This window comes from Oryx dammah, unplaced genomic scaffold (genome assembly GCF_014754425.2).
Source record: "Oryx dammah isolate SB20612 unplaced genomic scaffold, SCBI_Odam_1.1 HiC_scaffold_21, whole genome shotgun sequence".
Classification (NCBI taxonomy): Eukaryota; Metazoa; Chordata; class Mammalia; order Artiodactyla; family Bovidae; genus Oryx; species Oryx dammah.
Window position 1 is genome coordinate 53779933 of NW_024070205.1, and position 26883 is coordinate 53806815.

Consider the following 26883-nt stretch of genomic DNA (forward strand, 5'->3'; position numbering starts at 1 on the left):
GGGGACTCGGCTACCCCTCCCCCACCACACTCTCATGTTCAGAGCTGGGGTCCCAGCAGAGGGGCTCTGGTCTGTCTTCTCCAAGGCTCCCACCCCTCAGCTCTCACCTAGGCAGAAAGCTTGTCCTGGGGCAGGTACAGGCCCCAGGGGAAGCAGTGGATCTGATGCCAGGCACCATCACTCCCGTCTTTATGGAAATGTGTCCTGGGTGCAAGGCACAGGGGTGGGCTTGAATCATCGGAAGCCCGCTTACACTGTGGCTCTATCTAAGCCCTTTGTCAGACTGTGTCAATAAGGAAGCTGCAGGTTTTCTGTAGGGGAAGCCACTCATATAAAACAAGAATCCTACACACAGGCTTCTTTCGGGCTTACAGTTCTGAACTGGTCTGAATTCCCCACCTTCGCATGGCTGGGATATCTGAGATCTTTTACCCCTCTTTTGCAGGCTAGGATGCATTCTATGGGGCAAGGGTGTGGGGACAAGTCTCTTTCAGTCACTGAGTTCATGGTTCTCACTAAAATGTATTTCTGCTTTGCCTTATAGTCTCTTCATATTTTTGGAAAGCTCACAGGCATCCAAGCAGAATTCTTTATTTTGTGATGTTTAAATGTCAGGTCAGTGAAAGGACCGCCCAGCTAAGTGACAACAAAGCTGCAGTGAGTGGTTTGAGCTGCTCGCTTGTGGCATGAGGGTGACTTCATCACACTCAGAAAATAGATGGGCCGATACAAATGGGAAAATCTTGGTGTTTGTCCTTAAACTCAAGAATATCTTCTCTGTCCCTGCTCCAGACAGGATTTATTTCCTTCTTTCCTCTCTGGAAACTTAGATGACTTGAATTTCATGGTAATAAAACCTCTTGCAATCAGGTGCAACACAGAAGGTAATAAATCCCTTCAGTCACTCCCTGCCTTTTGCAGACCGAAGAGTCACTGGGAAGTATTTGGCAGGGTGATTTGGGGGTCATTCCTCCCCAGTGTCTGCCCCGAGCCCCCCTTTTCTTCACAAGTGATTACCAAAATTTCCCTCTTCTCCCTAAAGTGAGTAGACACTTGGGATGATTGGCAGGTAAGATAGTCATACCTCTACATCTCTTAGTGTCTTATGTCATTCTTCTTTGGGGGGGTAGAATCTGTAACATAATTCAGATTTCTCCTTCTGTACTGGTGGTTTTGTAGAGGAGGGTTTTTGGTTGTTTGGGAGTTTGTTTTTACAAAAAGATGGTTGTTGTTGCTTTGTTGCTAAGTCGTGTCTGGCTCTTTGCAGCCCTATGGACTGAAGACCACCAGGCTCCTCTGTCCATGGGATTTGCCAAGCAGGAATACTGGAGGGGGGCTGCCATTTCCTTCTCCAGGGGATCTGCCAGACCCAAGGATCAAATCCACGTCTCATGCATTGGCAGGTGGATTCTTTGCCACTGAGCTACCAGGGGAAAAGATGGTGCCCGACTCTAAACTGTGTCCAGTTTTCCCTAAAGTTAAAGCCCTTAGTGGAGCTCTGATCATCGGATCTCTCCTCTTCCTCCCTGGGGGTCCTACAGAAAAGTCTAGAATTTTCTCATATTCTGGCCAATTTCTTCTTTGATAGATGAGAACCTAATGCATTTTCTACCACCAGCTGCTCCACTCATGGGAAGGGATATAATAGGTCCAGGCATTAAGGAGGTGGAAACAGCTGAAGGCGGAAACAGCTGGAATTTTAGAACGAAGCCAATTATACTGGATTTCAGATTTGAAAACTAGTTCTTAGCTCAGGAGATCACAGGCAAACAACTGTGCCGACATCAATCTGTATTTTCCTGCCATAAATATCTTATTACAAGGGAAATGTTTTTGAATTGAAAAGAAAAGTAAATTTATCAGATGCTGGGAAGTCAAGAATTCTATAGACAACCATGACTGAACTCACATATAATAGGACCCTTTGTGTGTGTGCTGAGTCACTTCAGTCGGGTCCGACTCTTTGCAACCCTATGGACTGCAACCCGCCAGGCTCCTCTGTCCATGGGATTCTCCAGGCAAGAATATTGGAGTGGTTGCCGTACCCTCCTCCAAGGGATCTTCCTGACCCAGGGATCAAACCCATGTTTCCTATGTCTCTAGCACTGGCAGACATGTTCTTTACCACCAGCACCACTTGGGAAGCCCAAGAAGACCTTTACCCTCCCATATTACTGGACCTTTTCAAAGATCCTGTGGTCCTTGCAGTTAACTGTGAGTGACTCTCTACTGTTCCCAAAGCAAAGGCTTCCCATCCTGGTTCCTGTCAGCACTGCCCAAAGAGAGGAATGACTGGTATCTCCCCAAGGAGCCTTTAAGGTACCAGGCCTGGGATGCGGTCTCCCGGCGTGACTCTTTCTCCACTCTGTCACTAAGACACAGCTCAGGAAATAACCACTTTCAGGCACACGACTTTTTTTTTTTTTTTTTTTACTCTTCCCTTTGCGAAAATCTTGGTGTCTAATTATTTCTCTGAGACATTCTGACATTAGCCAGGAAACCCTCCTGTTGTCCCTGGTTGTTTCCCTGTGGACCTGGCCCAAGGGCTTGGCCACTTCCTCCCAGGCCAAGGATAGATGCACACTGCACTAGCTCCCACAACATAGCAAAGGCTGGGGACTTAAGTGTCTTCCTCATGGTTCTGGGGGCGAGAAGTCCAAAATCCCAAGTGTTGGCAGGACCATGGTCCTTTGGAGACTCGAGGTAGAAGTCTTCCTTCCAGAGGTGGCCTTGCCATTCCTTGGCTTATAGCTACACCATTCCAATCTCTACCTCTGCCATCACGTGGTGCTCCCCCTATGAAGTTGTCTTCACATATCTTCCTTCTGTGGGTCTCTTCTCCTATCATAAGGATGCCTATCATATTGTATTAAGGTCCCACCTACTGTAACATGACCCCATCTTAACTTGATTACGTCTGCTATACACCCAATTTCCAAATGAAGTTCTGTTTACAAGTACCTGGGGTTAGGACTTCGACAAAACTTTTGGGGCAACACAACTCAACCCACACCTTGCCTTGACTTGAGAAGAAACAGATGCCCCCTGTGTCTTCCTTCCGCCTCTTACTGCTGTTGTTCATTCGCTAAGTTGTGTCTGACTCTTTGCAGCCCCATGGCTTCCCTGTCCTTCACTATCTCCCTGAGTTGGCTCAAACTCTTGTCCATTGAGTTGGACATCCATCCCCTGCTGTCCCCTTCTCCTCCTGCCTTCCATCCTTCCCAGCATCAGGGTCTTTTCCAATGAGTTGGCTCTTGGCATCAGGTGGCCAAAGTATTGGCGCTTCAGCTTCAGCATCAGTCCTTCCAATGAATATTCAGGGTTGATTTCCTTTAGGATTGAGTGCTTTGATCTCCTTGCAGTCCAACGGACTCTCAAGAGTCTTCTCCAACACCACAATTGATATAAAATTATCAATTCTTTGGTGCTCAGCCTTCTTTATGGTCCAACTTTTACATCTGTACATGACTACTGGGAAAATAATAGCTATATCAGGTTTAAAGGGCCATCTGTAAAGCTTCCCAAACCCCAGTTGGCCTGCATTCTTGGACTCTCCCCAATCCCTGTCCTGAGCTCATTCTCATCAGGGCCTGTCTATAGCATCTTGCTGATGCCCATGTGTGAAACAGGAGTGCTCTGTGTCCATCAGGGATCCCCTCATCACCTTTCTTCTATCTCTAGAGGCTCCAGGGCTTTTCCAAACTCTAACATCGCTTCACACAGCCCACATCTTAGCAGATCAAGAGACCATTGCTCTTACATCTGGTCTTTGGGTGGCTGACACTCCCTTGCCCCATGGCAAGACTCCATGAGAGAGCACGGCTTCAGGGTAAGCCTTGTTGCAGGTCAAATCCTAGGTGCTCTATTTATTTGTCTGACTTTGGACAAGTAGCTTCCCTTTCTCGAATCCCAGTTCCCTTCTCTGTGTGAATGAGTCCACAGCAGCGTCTGCTCTGCAGAATGGTTGTGAGGATGAAGTGGAACAGTGCGTGTACGCTGCTGTCACTGTGGGAGCTTGTTGAAAGTTGTCATTGTCTTTTCTGCTTGTATTTTCTCTCATTGGCTCACAATGTAACTACTATATATACATAATGTTGTTACCAATAATAGTAGCTGTCTGTTTATTGGGCATCTGTTTTTCTGTCAGGCACTGTGCTTGCTGATTTACAGCTACTAGTTCTAATTTTTATAAAAGCTCTACAGTGTGGGTGTTACTATTCCCGTTTTACAGATGATGGAAGCTAAAACTACTTCAGAAAGAGGTTAAATGAAATGCCCAAGGTCACGTAGCTCCTAAGTGTTTGAACCAGGATTCGAACCCAAGAAAGTGTGCTTTGCACTATGTATGTAAGGCTGCCTTAGGGTCTTTCATTCGTCCACTGGCGTGTTCTGCCTTCTTGGCCTTTTTCACACCCTCCTTTCCTGTTCTTCTAGCTGAATTTCCCCCCCTTTTTTCAGTTTTCATTGTCTACAACTTGTAAGCCAGCAGTTTTCAAATACATTCAGATGTCAGAAGAGCATGGTACTTTTCACAGACTAGCTTTTTTTGTTTTAACATAACACTAAGAAATACTGGGTAAGCCTTAGAAGCACTTGTGCTAGGAGGAAACACAGCTGTTTATTTTCTATGTACAGTATAGGACCGTACACACAAGTGTACACAGGTACACACGTGCATTCACTCACACACAGCTAGGAGCCAGGCATAAGGAAGGGCTTCCCATTATCAGGAACTTCCTACTCCATTCTGTATTCCTTCATCTGCTGGGATTTGATTACAGAAAAGAGCAAGAAGGCAGGAGAAATTTAATAAAACATTTATGGGATAAAAGCTTGAAATGCAGAAAATCAATACATTAAAGTATCAGCATGGTTCCTTTGTCCAATTTGTGGGGAAGGAACTTAAAAATACACTGGCAACATTGTATATTCAGCATGATCTCTCAGGGGGAAGGGTTTGCTAATTGCAAGGAGAGGCAGGAGGGATCCACTCTAAATGCCCGCTTCCCTACGGGCTTTCTGCATTAACTTGTGTGTCCGTGTGTGCGCTCAGTTGTGTCCAGCTCTTTGCAACCCCATGGACTGTAGTGCGCTAGGCTCCTCTGTCCATGGGATTCTCCAGGCATTTCCTACTCCAGGGGATCTTCCCAAGCCAGGGATCAAACCTGAGTCTCTTGTGTCTCCTGCATTGGCAGGCAGATTCTTTACCACTGGGCTATCTGTGTGGAGGCCCCACACACCTTTTTCATCTTGGGCCCCGGATTTCTCTCCCTTTCAAGTTAAGGGCTTCCTTGGTCCCGTGATTAAGACTCTGAACCTCCAATGCAGGGGGCATGGGTTCCATCCCTGATTAGGGAAATAAGATCCCACGTGCCATACAGAGTTGCCAAGAAATAAAAATAAATAAATAGAATTAATTTTTTCTTTAAAAAGTCAAACCTGCCTCTGATGGGAGAAATCTGGATGATTTTTTTAAAAATTAAGATGCCCTGATAACCATCAGACGTTCCAAGAGTAGGAATCCTATTTGCGAAGACATTCCCAGACAACCAAACACTTTGACACCACAGATGTCTTGTGATTTATTTTCGTGTTGTGGTGAGTGAGGCTAAACTCAGCTTAGCCTCTGCTCTTCAAGTCACTACAAAGAAGGAAGTGTACCTCAGTTCAGTTCAGTTCAGGTCAGTCGCTCAGTCGTGTCCAACTCTTTGCAACCCCATGAATCGCAGCACGCCAGGCCTCCCCGTCCATCACCAACTCCTGGAGTTCATCTAAACTCACGTCCATCGAGTCGGTGATGCCATCCAGCCATCTCATCCTCTGTCGTCCGCTTCTCCTCCTGCCCCCAATCCCTCCCAGCATCAGAGTCTTTTCCAATGAGTCAGGTCTTTGCATGAGGTGGCCAAAGTACTGGAGTTTCAGCTTTAGCATCATTCCTTCCAAAGAACACCCAGGGCTGATCTCTTTTAGAATGGACTGGTTGGATCTCCTTGCAGTCCAAGGGACTCTCAAGAGTCTTCTCCAGCACCACAGTTCAAAAGCATCAATTCTTCAGTGCTCAGCTTTCTTCACAGTCCTCATCGGTACTCAAAAACACATGTTGGCTTTAGATGCCAACACCAGCCTCCCTCCACTGCCCAAAGCTGTCAGAGCAAATCATGGTTTTATACCTGCTCCCTCACCTGTGCGCTCCTGCATGGTTCCAGTATGTCTCCAAAACCAGGCACACTTCGGGTTTCTTGTGTGAAACCATATTTTTTGTTTTTGGCATTGAAGTTTCCTGGTCCTCATCAGATGCATTGTGTCTTTCTTCAGGGACACCCTAATGTGGTGACTCAGATGAAAAGCAGACTGGAGCCCCTCCTTTGGGGCTGCTGAATAACAGTGATCTTAAATTTCACCTGTCTGCATGTCTCTGAGCAAGTCAACACCATGTTCTATCCGATCTGGAAATAAGCAAACGTCCAGCCTCCTCATTTGCTTCCCTGAGGGGACCCATTTATTGGCCTTTCGTGTTGTTACAACAAAAGGAAAGTGGAAAATGTTACATGCAATATAATGTTTATTGATTTTCCCTGAGCTGAAAGCAAGGTTTTGGACGTAGCCTTGGAAACAGCTATGATTTTGGCATGGAGGGTGCCAGCCAGCTTCCTAGACTCATTACTGCCAGACTTGGAGCCAGCCGGTACAGTGGCGGTTTTGATTATTGGAAGCCAGCAGCAGTCCTGAAGGCAGAGGTTTGCCTGGTTCCGTCCGTGGATAGAGCAATGCCTGCTCCCTTAGTTCTTGAGAGCTGCTGCAACATCATGCTGCTGGTTTTGAGATAGTGATGCCTTTGGACTTGAGACACAGAATCGCCAGCCGGCCCACCACCTCCCCATGCTCTGCAAGGCCAGCTGAGGGCCAGATTCTATATTAAGAGTGATTTCTCTCTCCTCATCACCACTGAGCTCAGCTATAAAGCTTCCTTGTGGTCTGGGGCAGCTCTTCTCAGACTGGACTGTGTGTCTGAATCACCTGGGCATCTTTCTAGAATGCAGTTTCTGATTCAGGAGGCCTGGGGTTTGGCTTTAAATTATGCATTTTCTAATAAGCTCCTGGCTGATCCCAAAGTTGATGGTCCATGGATGGCAGTTGGAAAAACAAGGGTCTCATGGAAGTAAAGACTCCAGCCAGATGCCATGGCAATGTAATTCTCTGGCTCTACTGTATGTTGTAAGCCCTCCATCCCAGAAGGCGAGAACAGAGGAAAATTCATCTCCTCATCTTTCAACTGTGACCACCCAGGAGAAGCACCTGGGGAACTTTGAAGACCTGGCCACACTGAGGACCCACCCCAGACCAGTTAGACAGAGCTGATGTGCAGGGTTGAAGGACCACTGACTGAAATCACTAAGATGCTCTCCAGATGCAGTGCTAACATGGCAGGGAGGGTGGGTGCCCGTCGTTTTCGCAGTGAACTGCAGGAAAGTGAGTTCCATGCTGTATGTATGGTGGACTCATTCCTAGAACAAGGTTCCCAAAAGAGAATATTGGCTCAAACAAAATAGCTTATTTTCACACGCGGAATTAGTGTGTGGGGGTGAGCCCGTGTCTCCCTTGCATGCAGCCATTCAGGAGCCAGTGGAGACTCTGCTGGTTTTGAGGTGCAGTTTCTAAGGACCCTTTGAGGGGGGTGTCTCATTCTAGAGCCAGAAACTTGGGAGAGTTCCGTGGATCAGGCCTGGAGGAGGATTTATCACTTCTGCTCACATTTCGTTGACAAGAACACAGAGAAACAAAGGATGCTGGGCAGTACAGACAGCTCTGTGCCCAGGAAGTAGAGGGGAATGGGATTGTGGGAGCAGCTGGCAGCCACCAGCTCCAGCCCTGTGGGGTGGATGTGGGCGCACACACTGAAGGGCCGGCTCCTCCCTGTGTGAGGACCGGCTGGGGCTGGGTGGCGCACGGACCTTTGGAAGACTGGAAACGGGCAATCCAAATACCTGGGCTCATGGCTCAGAAGGATTAAAACAAATAATTAGCACTTGTCATGTTCTACATTCTTCTGTCCCGCCCCACCCCCCAAATAATTTCTGTGAATGTTCACGAGACCCACAGACTATATTTAAACCTCATTTTCCTCTTCTGCACATAATGAAATATATAAATGGGTGACGGACTGTGATAAGAGATGTATAATTCTCAGCTCTAAGTCTCCCTTCCCCAGGCAATGCCTCACCTCACACTGCCTTCAGAGAGCGAGAGCCTTCAGACCACAAGTTCCCCACATCTCCACCACCCTGGCTTTGATCCACTCGTCCCTGCGTCTAGCTCTGGTTTCCTCCCGCTCCTGTCAAAGGCCAGTCTGTCCATTGATGGACATAGGACCAGAGGTCCTTTCACCTTCATGATGCCCTTGCGTTCCTCCTCCAACCCTGCATCACCAGCCTGGTCCTCCGCATTAGTCCGCTCCCGCAGAAGACACGTAAGCAAGGTCCACAGCTCCTATGAGGGTGGGCGGGGTCCCCGCCCCGCCCTCCAGCCATCCTATTGGCTGCTCCTGTGCAGCCAGTCTCCCCTTAGACTCTCTATTAGCGCTGTCATTCCCACCGCACCCCTCCTCAGCTCACACTGCCCGGCTTCCTCTGGCCGCTCACCACTCTACTGAAATCACTTACCTCAAGGCCACTAGGGACTTCCATGTGGCCAAATCCAGGGTCCCTATCCTGTCTCCATCTTTCTCAGCTTGCTGGAAACTACTCCTCCTGCTCAGAAGTTTTCCTGTCTTAGTTTCAGGTGACTCAGTGGTAAAGAATCTGCCTGCATTGCAGGGGACACAGGTTCTGTCTCATCCCCTGGATGAGGAAATGGCAACCGGCTCCAGTATTCTGGCCTGGAGAATCCCGTGGACAGAGGAGCCTGGTGGGGCTACAGTCCATGGGAACTCAAAGAGTCGGACACGACTGAAGCAGCTGAGCATGCATGCATGCATCTTAGTTTTGGTGGTCCATCCCAGTCTGCTTAGCCAGTCAGTCTCCTTTGCCCTCAACTGATTTCTCAGTCTTTGGATGGGGACCCTTCCTCTTTCCTCTCCACCGTCTCTTCCTGGGTGAGTTCACCCAGCATTTGAGTCTTATCTCTAAGCTCATCACTCCTGAATTTGGGGGCTTTTTTGGGTTTTTTTTTTTTTTTTTGGCCTTGCCAGGTATCTTGTGAGATCCCAGTTTCCTGACCAGGGATTGAACCCAGACCGTGGCGGTGAAAGCCCTGAGGCCTAACCACCCAGCTACCCAGGAATTCCCCGATGCCTGAGTTCTTTACTGACCACGGGCACTTTCTTTTGCTGCCTGATCGACACCCAGGTGACTGTCTCACTGGCAGCTCAGACGTAACTAGTGCAAAGCCAGATTCTCACTACCTCTCACTTCCCACAAAACAAACAAACAAAAACCTGACGTGGTGGACAGTATCACCATCTTACCAGGTGCAGATGGCAGAAATCTGGGGTCATCCTGGGTTTTTCCCTTGGCCCCAAACTCCATCTCTTAACAGGTCCTGTTGTAGAATCAGCAGGTTCTGAAATAGATTCCATCACTCTCCTCACTGTGTCCCTGCCACGTCCAGGTCCAGGAGGCCACCATCCTCCGTCACTCGGTCATGGCAGCAGCTACCTGACAGCCTCCTCACCTCCATCCCTGCTCCCTGGCTTCTGCAGAGCAGCTGGTACTTCCTGGTGAAGACAGGTCTATGCTGGCTCTTGCCAGCGTCCCTGACACTCAGGATAAAATCTCTGCTTCCTGCCACAGGGCCCAGGGGGCTGCCCCCACACTGCCCTGGCTGCCTCTTCATCCTTGCTCTACGGCCCCTCCCCTGTCCTGTCACTCATGGCCACTGTCCCCTCCTCCTTTCGAGCCTCCAGCTTGCCCCTCTTGTGTCACACCCTCTGCCCGGGACATTCCTCCTCCCACATCCTTGACCACCTGTCTCAGATCAGGGTCCTTGCCTTCATCTGCTCTGATTTCTGGAGGATCCTCAGTTTCTTCATTGTGGGGTGCACACAGCCTCTGTCCTCTGGCCCTTTTCCATCCCTAAAGGGAGCAAGGTGGCCTGGCCTTTTTTAAAGTTTTTGTACCCTTGGTACTCTAATCCCTTGCCAAGACCAGCTTGCATTTGGGTTCTTCTTGTGTGTAAAAGGGGCTTCCCTGGTGGCTCAGAGAATAAAGAATCTGTCTGCAATACAGGAGACCTGGGTTTGATCCCTGGGTCAGGAAGATCCCCTGGAGAAGGAAATGGCAACCCACTCCAGTACTCTTGCCTGGAAAATCCCATGGACAGAGAAGCCTAGTAGACTACAGTCCATGGGATTGCAAAGAGTCAGACACGACTGAGTGACTTGAACATCCGGCTCCCTTTGGTCCTAGGTGCCTTCTAGACCCTTGAGGGCAGGTTGCCGACGCCGCCTCCTGTGTGTGAGACTTAATGTGGGGTTGACATCTTTTCCAACAGACAGAGGCAAGGCCTCCTCCAGCCACATCAGTATTCATTTGTTTACTTACTTATCCTCTGTCTCTCCTAGGCCCCAGGAGGACAGAATCAATGCATTATCTAGACTCAGTGGTGGTCCAAAAAATATATAAGTAAGTGAATTAAGAAAGGAGCAAGGGGCTTCCTTCGTGATCCAGTGGTTGAGAATCCACCTTGCAGTGCAGGGGACATGGGTTCTATCCCTGGTTGGGGAACTCAGATCTTACAGGCTGCAGAGCAACTAAACCCACATGTCGCAGCTACTGAGCCTGAGCACCCCAGCTAGAGAATCTGTGCGTTGCAGCGAAAGATCTCATGTGCTGCAACTAAGACCCAACACAGCCAAATAAATAATTAATTTTTAAAAATTAAAGAAAAAAAATATTTTCAGGATACTTGAAACAAGAATGTTAAGAGGCTTTTCCTTCAGAGGGTCTGAAATACAGCCTGTCCGAGTAAAATCACTTCCTATATCAAAGCCCAGGCAGGTGCTCCAGTGCTGATAACGCAAAACAGACAGAGGTGGACGAGGAATCTTTTTTTTTTTTTTTTTTTTGCACTTAGACATGCATCAGCCTTTCTTTCCAGCTTCATTTCCCTTCAGGCAATAGGCTTAGTTAACCTTTCCCGAGTTCAGACAGTGGGTGTAGGGACCCGAATGGATGGAAGGACAGGAGAGAAGCTGTTTGGGGTTGATCTGCATGTAAGCAAATGGAAATGCTCCAGCCACACACTGGTGGGTGCATAGCGTGGGCCCACTGTACACAAGGTGGCATTTGCTGCCTGACCGTGGAGCCCTCTGACCCCTCCACCCTCATGTCCTGTGGTCAGCCACACTCACCAGAGAGGCCAAGAGTCCCCTGTAGGAACTGTCAGAGGCTGGAGAGATGGAAGTGGTGACTTGGGTAGGAGAAGACAGCCCTTCCCTTCTGTCTTCCCATCCCCTACCACCAGACATCCTGCCAACTAGGTGGAAAGGGCTCTTTCTGGGGCCAGAGCTGAAGGTGAGGGGCAGGAGGAGACTCTAAGAGTGATGCTAGGGACCTCGGCAATGTGTGGGAGCTTTTGGGGTTGTTCCCGTGCCCTGGAGGTGCTGCTTATATCTCCTGGGCAGCCAGAGAGTTAAACCCTTGTGATTCATGAGACCGCCCATCCTTTAAGGAAGCACTGCCTGCCCCAAGTGCCACCGCAGCCCCACGGAGAGGCTCTGTGGGGCTCAACCCTGGCTTCTTCCAGGTTTGCTGAGATGCTGTGTAATATTAAGAAAGGAATCTGATTTCTCCTGACCCTGTAAAGCCTGCTCTTGTAAAGGGAGACGGTAGGTGGGCTGTCTTCTCTCAGGAAGAGTGAAGAGTGGGTTTCCAGGGGGGCAGTCCTTCCGAGTCTGGGTGTGTGAGCTTTGGTCCAGCACAGAGCAGCCGGGCCACCCTGGACCCACTGATGCCGGTCCATGGAGGCCACTGCCCATGGCTGTCACTGGGCCAGGTCTGTAAAGCTTCCATAGCTCTTTGAAGAGCCTGCAGAGACTTTTCCAGCTGAGGAATAGAATCTTCCCGAGTTTCGTTTGTACCCATGTTCCAGGAGGAAGTCCTGAGCATCTTCTCCCTCACCCCCACCCCCGCCCCATGCTTCATTGGCCATGACTCAGATTGGCAGCTGCTGAATTTTATTTTAATGTTGGGTTGAATTCTCCCCCCACCCACCCCCATACTTACCTTTCCTCAACTAACACCCCACAACTCTGCTCTGAATGCTGTCCAGATGCATTAAAGGATGTTCGAGTTAAACATGCATTTCACGAGATACCCTATTGTCCCAGATCTGCACACCTGTTACGTCCATCATGGGAGGAGACAAACAGCCTTGCCCAAACGTGTTAGGAACCTTGACCTCTTTATTTCAGTGTATTTCTTTACTTTTCTTTTTAACACCAAAAATATTTTGTATTAACAATGCTGTGATAGTTTCAGGTGAATAGTGAAGGGACTCGGCCATACATATATCAGTGTATTTCTTAGAGTCAGGACTGGCAAATCCCTGTCACCTTTTGCTAAGACATCTGTATGTGAAAGTGTCAGTCACTCAGTCTTGTTTGACTCTATGCCACCCCCTGGACCGTAGCCCACCAGGCTCCCCTGCCGTGGAATTCTCCAGGCAAGAATACTGGAGTGGGTTGCCATTTCCTTCTCCAGGGGATCTTCCTGACCCAGGGATCGAACCCACGTCTCTCATGTCTCCTGCACTGGCCGATGGGTTCTTTGCCATCTGAGCCGCCTGGGAAGCCACCATGCACACCAGTCTTTGTGCTGTGCTTTGTTGTCATGAAGCTTTGATTAACTAATTATTGCATCTCAACGTTTTCCCCTGTTAAAGAACAGGGACCAGAAATGGCATGAAAATGGCCTCTCTTTGCCTGTGGGAGAGTGATGGGGGAGGAGGTGGCCTCTGGCTTATCAGGAAGACTCTGCAGTTTTCATTCACTTGATTAACAGGTGTTTATTAAAAAATAGTGCAGGATGCTGTAGGAGTGACAGTTTACAAGACACAGTCCCTGCTCTGAGAGAGTTGACGGATCTGTGCAAGTAGGAGGAATAGAAAATGTTCAAAGTGCCTGGGAATTCTGCGGTCATGCCTGGTGGTCCGGAGGGCTTGCTGAAGAAGCTGGTGTTTGTGCTGGAATTAAACCTGAATAGGTGGAAATAGCCAGAAGTGGGTGAGGAAGGACACTCAGCAGGTGGTGAGGGGGTGCTCCTAGAGAAGGGGAGAGGAGGCTGCTGGAGGGGTGCTGAGGAGGCTGGGTGGGAAGGAGGGCTTACTTAGGAGAAATAGGCCTGTGCCTGGCGTTTCCAGCCCCAACTCTGGCCATCCCAGGGCAGACTGAGGTTCCCAGGCCCCAGCACCCCAGCTTCTGCCCCTCAGTCTAGCCCATGAGAGACTAGCTATGGTGGTAACTGTACTTTGCAGCCATGGTGGGTAGGTAGGAATGTTCCTGCTGATCAGGAAGGAGCCATTGCCCTCATCATAATGCCAGGGGCAGAGCAGTGACTCCAGGTAGACAGTAATTATGGTCCATTTCCAGCCGAGCCTCAGCCAATTCGCTTGCATTCTGCCTGCAGCCACCCAAGGTTCAGACTTCAAGTTTCACAAAACCCATAACTGTTGCTAATAATTTCTGAAGTTGTGAGAAACATTTAGAAAAAAAAATAGAACTGCTGGAAAATTTTTGTTCACACCACCCACGGGTTTTGGGGGGTTATTATTTTGCCTAGAACTAGCAACTGCTAGGCTTGAGCCTCCAACTGAGCCTAAGCGAGTGCTAAGGAAGGGCAGTTGCCCTTTGATCAACCAGAAATTCTAGGCACTACTGCATTGTTTCTGTGCTAACTTCCTGTCTGCCCCTCAGGGACAGAAAGAGAGGAGAGGGGTAGCAGAACTCACTTTAACCCCATGGCGTTGTTGTTGTTTAGATGCTAAGTCGTGTCTGACTCTTTGTGACCCCATTGGCTGTATCCTGCCAGGCTCCTCTGTCCATGGGATTCTCCAGGCAAGAATACTGGAGTGGGTTGCCATTCCCTTCTCCAGGGGATCTTCCTGACCCAGGGATTGAACCCGCATCTCCTTCATCTCCTTTATTGACAGGTGGATTCTTTACCATTGAGCCACCAGGGAAGCTCTTAACCCCATGGTGAGAGCCTGTAATGAGAGGAGTTCCCTGAGCTCAAGATAACCCCAAACTGTTATTTTAAAATAAGCTTCCCAAGTTTATCATTAACTTCCATGTTAAAAGAACACTCCCCACCTTCTGTCCCTACCAGGATGCATCGGGGGTTCCTTTTCAGCAAAGCTGATGGCGGGCCAGGTGCAATTGCTAGAAATACTGCAAAGTATGAAGATAAATGTTTCTACTTAGGGGACAAGTGCATCTCTTTTAGCAACCGATTATGACATTCTCAGAGTCAAAGCCTCTACCCTGGATGGTTTTTGTCTGGCCTCTGAGAAAACCTGCTGGTGAGATGCTTCCCGATTCCCTCCAGGAATATTTGGAGCCCACCTGCGGCAATCCAGATATCCTGATTGTACAGGGCCTGGTAGTGCCTGGCACAGGAGGGCGGCCTGGGCACCCAGCAAGTTTGGCCACCAGTGACACTGAGTGCTGGTATTTGTTAAGTGCCTGTTGTGGTCTGGACTCTTGTGTTAACATATGTTCCATGCACTTTCTAATCCTCACAACCACCCTAGGAGTTAGGAATTGTTTCCTTCACTACATGGGTGGGGAAGCTAAAGCCCTAAGAAGTTAAGCAAATGTCCTAACCCCCCTGACTTGGCAGTACAGAGCTGGGATTTGAACATGAATTTGGGACCCTCCATGCCCAAATGCACATGCTGTACCACCCCCCTCCTTTTTTGAATACAGGACCCAGTCAGCCCAGGCCTTCCTCAGCACATCAGGGACCACCTACCTCGGTGTCCAGGTGATGATTTGAACAGCTCTTTATCCTCCAAGTGAGGGAAAATGCTGCTGAAAACTGTTGACCCAAAAAAAAAAAAAAAAAAAGCACAACTTGATTTGGGGCCAAATGAGGACAATTGCCTGGGAAAGGGACTCTCAGATAGCTCCGAGGAACTGTTCTGAAGAGGAGAGGGGCGGTCAGTGCATATGTGATTTTGGTGACAAGGGGTGCATGCGATCAAGCACATGTTTTGGCAGGAGGTTGCTGCCAGTCACAGGGAGCAGAAGTCTCCATTAATGATTTTGATGCTTTTCTTGATGTGAGAAAATGCAAGACATTGGGCTCATAAAATCTGAAAATATCTAACTGTCTGAAGGCCTATTCTGCCAGTTTGTCATGGAGCACAGAGTGCCTCATTCCTGATCTCCACCCCAGATTCCCTTCGGGTGTGGAAGATGGGTGACTGCAGTATCCAGTGTCATCATTCTTGGAGAGAATCAAGTGGAGAGCAACAATTTTTAGTCAACAGAACACACTTGCATATATTTATAGAGCCTCTGCTGACCTTTTGTGACGTTTTCAGGGCCTTGAAAATGTTCTGGTGATTTTCTCATCCTAGGGGGACCCTTGAGGATTTGTCTGGAAGGCTCCTAGCAGGAGAGCCCTACTGTGCTGTATACCCTTAACCGGGGAAAGGGCCTCCTCTCCTGGCAGAGGTCCAGCCTCCCCGTGAGCTTCTGCAGTGCTGGAGGGCACTGGTGGGAGGTGCAGAGGAGGGGGACCCCTGGGGGCCACGGGAACCTGGCTGCCCTGGAGGCTGCTGCAGTGGCAGACATCTCTGTCAGGCAGACATCTCTGTCAGGCTGACCACACAGGGAACATCGGACCTCCCCTTAATACTGGCAGCCAGGGCATCCCCTAGCCCAGGAAGGCAGCTCTGAGAGCCTGGTGGCCCCTCCCTGGGCTGGATGCCTGTGGACACTTTCCCTTCACTGTGTTCTTCATGGAAGAGTCATTGCAGAAGGAGAGGTCTTTGCTACGAATCCCAACTGGCATCCCGGGCCAGCTCACAATGCTGGTCTTTCTCTCTCGCTCGTCCTCGTCCTTCCCTTCCCTTTCCTCTCCTGCTGCCTGATCACCTCCTGGAGAGGTGCGTGGAACACCCTGGAAGTAGTGGATTTGGCAAAAGCTCTAGCATGTGGAACTGGAAATGCACCGGGTGATGGGACTCCACGGCCCTGGGCCGCTCTACAGAGGGCGTGCATCTGCCAGGATGGGAATGCCCTGGAAAGCCAGAGCCCCGGTCCCTACTCTGCCAGTGTCCACCCATGGGACCTGAGGCGTAGTCACCTGCCAGCTACCATTCATGGAGCATGCCCTGGGTCTGTGGGCCTCAGACATCGTCTTGGACCCCTTCCCCTACCACCTCCTGGTCAGCTGCCTCCCCACTGGCTTTGTCCAGAAGGAGTGTGGGCAGGGGAGAAGCTGGGGCATTTCCCACTGACCCTCTCTGCCCCAGCAGGGTTGGGGGAGCGGGGGTGCGTATCTCTGACAGTGTCTGAGCTTCCTCAGCCTCCAGGTCCCACCAGATACACCTTCACAGCTCTAACTTCCACAGGAGCTCAGCCACTAGGCCACTGTCATCCTGCCTGCCCACCGGTGGCAGTAACTTCCTGCTTCTGCTCATCTCAGGAGCCTCGTTGCCCACGTTCGTTTTCCCATCACCCGCAGAGGCAATTGCCTCATTATGACCCTTCTCTGTAGATCCCTGGGTCCTGGTTGTCCCTGGCTGCCCACTTTATGTCATGTCAGCTCTGAAAGGAGGCCTGGCCAGCCTTTCCCAGCCCTCAGATGCTCTCATTTCACAGATGAGAGCACTGAAGCTTGGAGGGAAGAAGTGACTTGTTTGGGGTCACTAGGCTGGTGAGGAGTTGAGCCAGAACTCAGCCCGAGCTCCTTCCTGTTCCTCTAGCCGCTCCTGGAGGACTTGACCTTTCTGAGTTTCTGTCTCCCCAACTCTGAAAAAAGCCAGCAGGAACTGCCTTGCAGCATCCTTTGCAGAATGAGAGATAGTGTCTGTTAAGAGCCTCCAGGCCCCAAACCATGGGACATCCCCATTGGGTGGGCCCATCTATCTGACCGTCTCCAGGGGGCCTGGGTTGCTGCTGGAAGAGAGCTCCAGACATGCCTTCCAGCGGCCCTAGTGGGGCAGGCAGCTCCCAGCAGACACCGCTGCATGAGGTGAGCTGAGGACGGCCTGTGCATCTCCTCTGGCCGGGGCTTGCGTGCGCCTGGGAAGAGGCTCTGAAGTTAACTCTCCCCTGTTTTGGTCAAAAGCTCATAGCGGTTTCCACAGGTGTGGGTTTATAGCTGGCTTCGATGGTCTGGGCTGTGATTGTTTCTTGAGGTGTGTTTAGGGGCCATGGCAGCTCCCCTTGTTGAGGAAAGGGAGCTCTTTGTGGGAAGAGGTGAAGAAGCACCAAGTCCACAGAAACCATCTTTCTGGATCCAGAGATAGAACTGTTCTTATCTGGCATCCCAGAGTTTGGGTTTGTCAACTAAAAAAGTACACAATGTGAGAATTTTGAGTAAAGTTTTATTTGGAGCAAAATGAGGACTGGAGCCCGGGAGATAGCTCTGAGAGACTGCTCCAAAGAGGCAGTGGAGGAAGGTCAATATATAAGATTTTGGTGAAGGGAAGAGTTCAGTGCAGTCAAGCGCTTCCTTTACAAAAGATTTTCACAAGGAGCTGATGTCACCATGAAGGAATCTAGAACTTTTCTAGATATGAGAGTGTCCCTGGTAGTGTCAGTTGCTGAGTCATGGATGATTCTTTGCGACCCCATGGACTGTAGCCCTCCAGGCTCCTCTGTCCATGGAATTTCCCAGACAAGAATACTGGGATGGGTTGCCATTTTCTTCTCCAAGGGATCTTCCTGGCCCAGGGATCAAACCCAAGTTTCCTGTGTTGCAGACAGATTCTTTACCAGCTGAGCCACCAGGGAAGCCCTTTCTAGATATGAAGAGATGCAGACATCGGGATCATGAAATCAGCTCCTGAGGACGCCCAGCTGTCTAAAGACCTGTCCCATCAGATTCCCTGGAGCACAGAGTGCCTCACTCCACCCTGAACTCCCTCAGGGGGCGTTGACGGCTGCAGCAGCTGCAGCAGCACAGGGCTCAGTCTCCACAGAGGCAGACGGTAGATGCTCATCCTGTGGCTCAGTCACTGGCAAATGCCCTTGGCAAGTGCCAATTGGTAGCTGACAGGTTCAAGAGAGGAAACAAAGCAACTTTTTCTCTCCCTAAAAATCATAGAATATGAGGGTCAGAAAAAATTATCAAGGGCAGAATAAGCTTCCATTTTACAGAGGAGAAAAACAAGGCTTCAGTTGGATTAAGTGACCTTTATGAGGTCACGTAGTATATTGGTGGCAGAACCAAGCCCAGGTCCCAGGCCTCCTCCCCACTAGTCAGGGGGTCTGTGATGGGGAGGCTGTGGCCTGGGCCTGCACAGAGCCGCCTGTGTGTCATTGCCCAAATTCCAGGAGGACATTTGAGAATCAGGTCAGGGACACCCAGGGATTTGGACAGTCCCAGATTACTCCCGTAGCTGCAGAAACAGGCTTGGTCTCGGTGACGATTTTGCCCATAAATATCTTAATTTTATTTACTAGGTTGTCTGGCACATAATAGCATGTGTTATTAATAGAGTAGCTTGATGCTATCTATTAGGTAGACATACTCTTTGCCATGGAAGATGAACATCTCTTTTACGATGTAACTTACAATGCCATATGACAGCCGCACGTGCTCAGAATCTTGTCACAGGCTTCCGTCTGACCTCACGTGAAGGGACGAGAGTTGGGACGATTTGGGGGACAGCTCAGCATCGCTAGAATGATGATTCGTCGTGTATAAGCGCATCTCCGAGTGAGGTGTTCTCCGAGCTAGATCTCTGTTTTGAGGGTCCGGACAGGATAAGCATGTGGTTCTGAAACTCTTATTCTCCCCAACTGCCCAAGTCTGTCCGCTACCTCCAATGGTGAGTCACGGCGATTTCATCTGCCACCCGCGACCTTGCGAGCGCTACAACCACGGAACCGTGGTGGAGTTTGACTGCGACCCTGGCTACAGCCTCACCAGTGACTACAAGTACATCACCTGCCAGTACGGGGAGTGGTTTCCATCTTACCAGGCCTACTGCATCAAGTCGGGTGAGCATGTGGAGAGCGTCCCTGGACCAGGTTCAGACCACACGCAGCAGCCAGAGGCATGTCCTGGGCCCCAGCCCTCCTCACCCACACACAGTTTTAGGAACAGGATATAGAAGTTCATCTTTGTGGCACCATGTGGCTGATGCTTCCTGACCCTGGTCGGGAGCATTAACCCACCCAGGTTAACATGCTGACCCTCTGAACGGGGTTCCTAGACCCCAGCACCCATGGAAGGACCCGGCCACTGGAGACTCTGTCTTCTCCCAGCCTTGCCCCCTTCCGCTGACAAGGATACAAGCCCAGGGTGTGACCCAAGCAATGTAAGACTCTGCCTTTCTCTTACGCTCAAGGATGCATATCAGAACACAGATGATATAATTATGGGCAAGACCTGCTCTCACTTTCAGAAACATAAGCCTTTTGCAAGCTTCAGTGCTTCCTATTGTTGTTCAGTCACCCAGTTGTGTCCAACTCTTTGCGACCCCATGGACTGCCACATGCCAGGCTTCCCTGTTGCTCACCATCTCCCAGAGTTTGCCCAAGTTCATGTTCATTGCATCGGTGATGCCGTCCAACCATCTCATACTCTGACGCCCCCTTCTCCTTCTGCCCTCCATCTTTCCCAGCATCAGGGACTTTTCCAGTGAGTCATCTGTTCGCATCAGATGACCAAATACTGGAGCTTCAGCTTCAGCATCAGTCCTTCTAGTGAATATTCAGTGCTTCCTACTTGGTAACAAATGGCTAGGAAACCATCCTCACCACTGGCCTCGGAGCATCAGGGTAGGGACCCCATGGTGAAGACCTGGGCACCAGCACACCACTGTCTCCTGCCTGCCTTGGTTCTGCCTGCTCACCCCAGTGTTTTCCAGGCATAGCCATGGCCACCTGCCCCAAGCTGGGGTGATGGCTGCACACCTTCCCCCTGGATGTGGCACATGGAGGAAGCATTCGCTCACACAGCGCACATGGAGGCCCACCAATGCTCATGTGAACCCATGCAGGAGAGGGGGCCCACCCAGCCATCAGTGCGTGGGCACCCCAGCACCAGCACAGCCCGGCAGCCTCACAGCCGCTGTGTTCTCTCTCCCGGCAGAGCAAACGTGGCCCAGCACCCACGAGACCCTCCTGACCACGTGGAAGATCGTGGCGTTCACGGCGACCAGCGTGCTGCTGGCGCTGCTGCTCGTCATCCTGGCCAGAATGTTCCAGACCAAGTTCAAGGCCCACTTTCCCCCCAGGTCAGTGCCGCAGCCCTGGGCAGCCCACAGCCACCCAGGCCGCGCGCAGCTCAGCTGCCTGGAGCAGCAGAGAGAAAGGATGGTCAGCCTCAAGGGGTGCAGAGCCCAGCTTCTGAGGGGAGTAGGGGGAGGAAGCCAGCATGCTTTCCTGCGAGGTTTTGGGGTCTTTCTGCAAGGTGGAGACAGACTCATTTCCCTCTTTCTGCCTCCCCCCCTTCCCCTCCCTCCCAACCATGAACCCCTATCTCCCTCTTTCCCTGGCTAGACATTCTCAAGGCGGGCCTTGTATAGGGTGCAGAGAAGGGGAGCAGAGTCAGAGATGCACACCCCACACCTCCCTACCCCCAGGGGCATCCCCGTTGCCCACTATGTGCCTGTGGCTCTCGAGTTATCTACCTTAGAGCTTCCAGGCCACGAAGGAGGATACGAAATACACAGAACTAATTAGGAATGAGGTCCAAGGTGCGTGACCCAGCAGAGTTTCCAACCTGGTGTGCAAAACCTCAGCAAGTCTCAGGAAGGAGAAAGGCTCTGTTTGGGGGCCAGAGCAGCGCTGATGCACTTCTGCCTCCAGGTAGGATCTGAGCTTTCGGAGTGGGACCTGAGGGCAGGAGTGGAGTGGGGGTGGGGTGGGTCTCCATCCTCCTCGGCTGCACCAGTGAGCTGGGCTCAGTGTCTTTATCCTCGCTCTCATTATCACCAAGAGGAGTCTATCAAAGTCCCTCAGAGGTGGGTCTGGTCCTCTCAGTGCCCGGGGAGGCTGTGGCCCTTCTCCTCTGGTGCCGGCCACTTGTCCTGAACCAAGCATGCCAGCGCCCTGCAAAACCAAGAGCCACCCAGCACTGCTGTTGGCAGATCACTGTTCCTGAAAGAAGTCCTTTAGGAAGCACCCAGATGAGCTTGTGAACATAAGGAGAAGGAAGGCGGGGCACCGAACATCACAGGCTGTTAGCCAGGGCTCCCTGATTCACAAAGGCATCACATATCCCCATGGATTCCTGTGCCCATGTCAGAGTCTTCTCACACAGGGACCTCAGGCTTCAGCCAAGGGCATGTGTTTCTGCCCACAGGGACAGGCTGGCCTCTGGGGGCATGCGTACCACTGTTCCAGCAAAGACAGCTTCCAGAACTAACCACTTCCCACTCGGCCCTCCAGGAAAACCCACGCTCGAACTCCCAGCCAGGCACAGGGGAGAGAAGCAAGCAAGGCTGCTGGAGAAAGCATCCCACCTTTCCCCTCAACCTTGCGCCCCCAGGACGGCCTCATCCCACAGAGCACTGCACCCCCCCCACCTGGCTGCAGGGGCCCCATGACCTGAAGGCACCCCACTATTCCAGCCTCGGAGCTGTGCTAGGTCTGGGGGTGGGGGTAGGGGCCCCTGCATCCTCGCTGGACACAGAGTGTGTGAGCACCATCCTGGGGCCACAGCCAAGCCCCTGCTGAAGTGCTAGAGCCTTCTTTCCTCTCGAACCCATCACCTGCTCTCTCCATCCTCACATTATTTATGAGTCAGGAGACCGTGTTCTATCATTGAGCAATTAGACTATCTAAAGAAGGCCTAGGGGTTACAAGGAGAAAGCTAAACTACATACTGTCATTTGTAGTACATGGAGTATTTGAATGTGGCCTATAGAGCTATTTTTCTACATAGGCTTGGGAACTGAGTTTCCAGGATACAGAGTAAATATTACGATTTTTTTAAAATGATCCGTAACACTTTACTTTTTTTTTTTTTAATTCCTTGACTATTTCCTTCGTAGATTACTCTCTAGCTGTGTGAAACTGGTCTCAGCTATGCAAACTGATCATAAGATTCCCAGGCAGGTCCAGGAAGGGGTCTTTGCTTGTTTTTCTCCTGGTCCCAGAGCCGTAGACTGTGAAGAGATGCTGCTGATGGTCTGTGGGGCTGGGACCAGCGAGGGAGAAGCTGACGGCTCATGGGTGCCCTGCTGAGAGCTGTGGTTGTGGGGAGAATGGAGAACAGAGGCATCCTTGGGGTCACCCTGACCTCGGCAGCTTGCAGCTGAAAGGGACTGAAAAGGTAGGCAGGCCCAAGTGAGACAGGAGGCCAGCGTGAGACTGCAGGCTGGGGAGCAGGGGAGCTCAGCGGATCCAGGTTCCACTCATAAGGGGAAGGGGAGAGAACCCTGATTTGAAGCAGACTCTTCCTTGCCTCCCAGCTCCCATCTTTGGGTGTGGGGTATGGGCTTTGTAATCTCCCCCTGTCTCTGTATGGCCTTAAGGGTGGTGGAACAAGGGAACCCTGCCAGCATCTCCAAGCAAGATGCTCCAAAACGCCAGTGGCCTCAAGTGTCAGAAAAAGAGACAGCCTGACGCGTTCCTCTGCCCCACACACCAGCATCCAGCCCTCTTAGTCCTCAGACTTGGAGTTCCTGCAGAGGCCGGCATGCAGGAGTTCATAGCCTGCCCACCCAGCTGACTTGTCCTTCTTCCTGATAGTTCACCTTTTGGCCACATCCCTCAGCACCAGTTCCCAGCAGAGAAGATAAGGAACCAAGTCCCACTGGCCGCTTACTAGCCACCCCAGTTCCTCTAGGGCCCAGGAGCAGAAAGAGGTCAGCTGAGTTGAGACTTTGGCCTCAGACCTGAGGTCTGGATGGTGCAGGGAACCGAAGACCAAGGGCAAGGCCAGAGCCGAGTGCATGGCAGGGTAAGGGAACCCCCACTCTGGGCAGCACGGTGAAGCTTAGGTTCAGGTGACTGTGAGCCCACAAACCTGGAAAGACTTCCTTCTTCTTTTTTTTTTTTTCCGTTGTTGTTGCTTCTCTGTCTTGACTGAAAATGAGTGAGTTTTAGACTGCAGCAGAAAACAAACAGGAAGCATCCTAAGTGCAGCGCTGACAGGGGCACCTAAGGTCCACACTTTCCCAAGCTCTTAATGATGCTATTCCATTTCCAGCAGGGGACGCTGCAGGAGCACCTTGGGATGGTTGGTTGGAATGGGCCACATAGTCCCCTGTCCACAAGTTTATAGCACGAGGAGACGATGGAGCCCAGAGGAGGGCAGGGAAGGCCAAGAGGGAGGCGGAGGGCAGGGGCCAGTGAGGAGAAGAAAAGCCTGTCCCGTCTGGAGTGTGGCCCTGGTGGACGTACCATCTGCTGGAGGGGACCCAGCAGGGCAGCTGTGTGTCCTGCACCACCCCGCTGCCCTGAGGACCCCAGCTGCAGTGGGTGAGCGCTATGGCCTCGTTCCTGGGGCGACCTGTCACCTTCGCACCACTTTGCTCTCCACAGGGGACCTCCCAGGAGTTCCAGCAGCGACCCCGACTTCGTGGTGGTGGATGGCGTGCCCGTCATGCTCCCGTCCTATGACGAGGCTGTGAGTGGCGGCTTCAGTGCCTTAGGCCCCGGGTACCTGGCCTCTGTGGGCCAGGGCTGCCCCTTACCCGTGGACGACCAGAGCCCCCCAGCATACCCCGGCTCAGGGGACACAGACACGGGCCCAGGGGAGTCAGAAACCTGCGACAGCATCTCAGGCTCTTCGGAGCTGCTCCAGAGTCTATATTCACCTCCCACGTGCCAAGGGGGCACCCGCCCCGCTTCCGACAACCCTGACACAGTTCCCAGCACGGCGGGGGAGGTGGCATCCACCAGCCCGGGCATCGACATTGCAGATGGTAAGCATCGGCCCTGAGGTCCAAGCCACCCTGGCGCAGCCCACCCCCCCACCCTGCTCCCAGCTCAGAGTCAAATCAGACCTTCCCTCTCTCTCAGCTGAAATTGCATGCTGTACGTAGAGGCTGTGGGCAAGGCCAGTTATTGGAAGGAAGGATCATCACCTCACAAGTGATCAGCCGAAATTTCAGGAGGCACAAAAGAGTGCCAAGCCATCCAGAGTAGAAAGGCTAGGTGGGCGGAACTTGATTTTCATAGCATCCATGTAATCTAGGATGGTTTTCTTCTCTCTCCCTTAATTAGGCAGGACTTCTGAAAGTGGTGCTCAGGATCAAGGTAACACATGCATGCTAAAAGGGAAGACCTACATCTGGGCACGAGGGCCCACCCCGGAGAAGTTCTGGGTACATACAGGCTAAGTTTACCAGGTGTGAAGTAGAAGGAAGGTACCACTACTTCCTTGCTGCTGCAAGGAAAAGCAGCTTGCAGATCATGGTAAAATAATAAAAATGCATCAGATTAAATAGGGCTCGTTTCCCAGGGGAGGGAGTGCCAGTACCACTTTACAAATGAAAGCACTGATTCCAGCTTATATTGGCAGTAAGTCGCATTAACTATGTAGACGCAGGGGTCTCCTGGTTCCCTGTAGAGAACTCTACTTGAACTTGTAACCTTTACCATTAGGACACACGGTTGAAGCCTAACAGTTTAATTTTTATGAGCTGGATATGAGGTTTTCCAGCTAATGATGTACAGAGGTGTTGGCTTATTTGCTTGTTAACTGATACGTGGAACTTAGCATTATCTTCTTCTTACTGATTTGTGTGTGTGGTAGTTGCTCAGTCTTGACCGGCTCTCTGCGACCCCATGGATCGAACCTGGGTCTCTTGCATTGCAGTCAGATTCTTTACCGTCTGAGCTACCAGGGAAGTAGGAACTCTATTTTACTGAGGCTCACAATTCCAGATCTTCACAGTATTTTTCAGTGTATTAGTATGATAATCATCTCTTTCTTTGCAGTTTAATAACCATCTCTTTTTACAGAGATCCCTCTAATGGAAGAAGATCCATAGCTGGAAAAAGTCCTGATGATTCTGCTACCCCTTTGGGAATGGGAACCGTGTACCTTGGAGTGAGGCCTCTGGAGGACAGAGCTTGGGGGGATGGAGCAAGTTTTCTAATCTATCAACAACATGGGGACAGGGACTCATACTGTGCATCTCGGACTCAAGAGCGAGGCTGATAAACAGCAGCGGCAGTGCTTTAAAAGGAGACTTGAGGATTTGCCAAGACCAGTGAGGAACAGAAGGATGAGGGGGAACCCTGAGCAGTCCTGGATGAAGGTATTAAGGGCATGTCGTGCTGCCGAACATGGGATAGACGGTTCCACGCATATATCCACCAAATTCCACCTCCCACCGACTTACAAGTACTACCCGCCTCCTCTGAAAGCATGTCACATTACCTAAATCGCTTCTAAAATCCGCTTCAAACTGTCTCTGGACTCCAGATTCGGATGGCTCAGCCTCTGCGCGAAGTCTGTGTTGAGCTGCTGGAAGAGCAGCAGAGCGCCCCCTGCAGGCTCCCAAAGGAAGGTTCTCGAGTGTCCCTTGGACAGTCTTTCTTGGCTGGACAACCCTACTCAAGGCAAGATTAAAGTGGGACGCGGCAGTTCCACCGAGAATGGAAAGGAAAGACTCAGGCAGACTCTGCTTTCTGGAAATTTCTCCAAAAGGCAGAATTCCTGTCTTCCGCGCTGTCCTTTGGTGAAATGTCGTCAGTATTTGTATTCATGGTCTAGCACATGGATCCACGGCATTGGCTAAACCTTGTGACTTTACACATGGTCAGAGTGTGTTCAAATACATCTCATGGTGGAGAAGTAACCAAGGTAATGTTTTGTTTCAGCATTTTTAAAAGCTTCCACTTGACAGTTTATCTCAGTTGTGAGCCCCTCACCTTTTAACTATTAAGAGTTGTTGCCCCCCCTCCCAAACTCAGCCAGATTTAATTGTCAAAACAGAAATTCTATCTGGAAACACATTTGTCCTCCTCCAGGTAAAGTATAAGGTTGAATTATTTTACTCCTTTTATTTTGTCCTGCAAAGCCCGCAGGCTCCAAAGATGGACGGCTCTGCCCTCCTGCTTCGGGGGTTCCCTGGCTGCCTCACCCATCAGTCTATCCAGCACACCCACTGTACCCTTCTGGGGCCCACTGGGTGTCGTTCCTAAAAAATGATCGATAAACACATTTCCCGAGTCCCGAAATGTCTCTTCAAATACATGTTAATCTGTGGATCTGATTCTTTTTCTCCTCTGGGTTTCAGACAAATACAAACAAAACTCTTTTTTTTTTTAATACATAAAATTGCTATGCTGATAGAGTGGTGAGAACTGGAAGCTTGATCAAATCTTGTTTTTTCTTGACACAGACTGATTAAAAATTAAAAAGAAAATGACAGTTTGAAGCGTGACTTTAATAGTGGAGTGGATTTGGGTGGGCAGGGAGGGGCAATGACAGTGATCCGAGGGAGTGGGGTTGGAGACCGCACACCAGAGGCTGAAAGAGGGAGGGAGCGGCAACGGGTGTGCCTGACCCAGCATCAGCTGCGAGCTGGGCACCTGGGTAAAGGTGTCTGGTAATCGTAACGTTGTTTAGTGCTGAGGCTGGTCTTCACGAGCTTCATGCTTACACTCCACCTGGCTGGCTCAAACACTGATGGCTTGGGTGGCTGAGCGAGAGGGGAGTCGAGAGTTCACTGTGGAAAGCCCCCTGACCACCACCAGCCCCACCGTCTGCAGCCTTCCTGCGATCCCTGTGGGCTAGGTCT

General features: G+C 50.8%; 1 protein-coding gene across 1 annotated transcript in view; it reads left to right on the plus strand.

Annotated features, from left to right (window-relative positions):
• The window catches only part of SUSD4 (sushi domain containing 4), a 133962-nt gene extending 107446 nt beyond the window's left edge, over nt 1-26516 (plus strand). Inside the window, exons 6-9 of the mRNA XM_040263706.1 lie at nt 18983-19174; nt 20271-20415; nt 23672-24054; nt 25097-26516. Coding sequence (XP_040119640.1) covers nt 18983-19174; nt 20271-20415; nt 23672-24054; nt 25097-25125 — 749 coding nt within the window. The 3' untranslated portion in view covers nt 25126-26516. The remainder of the gene's footprint in view (nt 1-18982; nt 19175-20270; nt 20416-23671; nt 24055-25096) is intronic.
• Nucleotides 26517-26883: the final 367 nt, after the last annotated feature.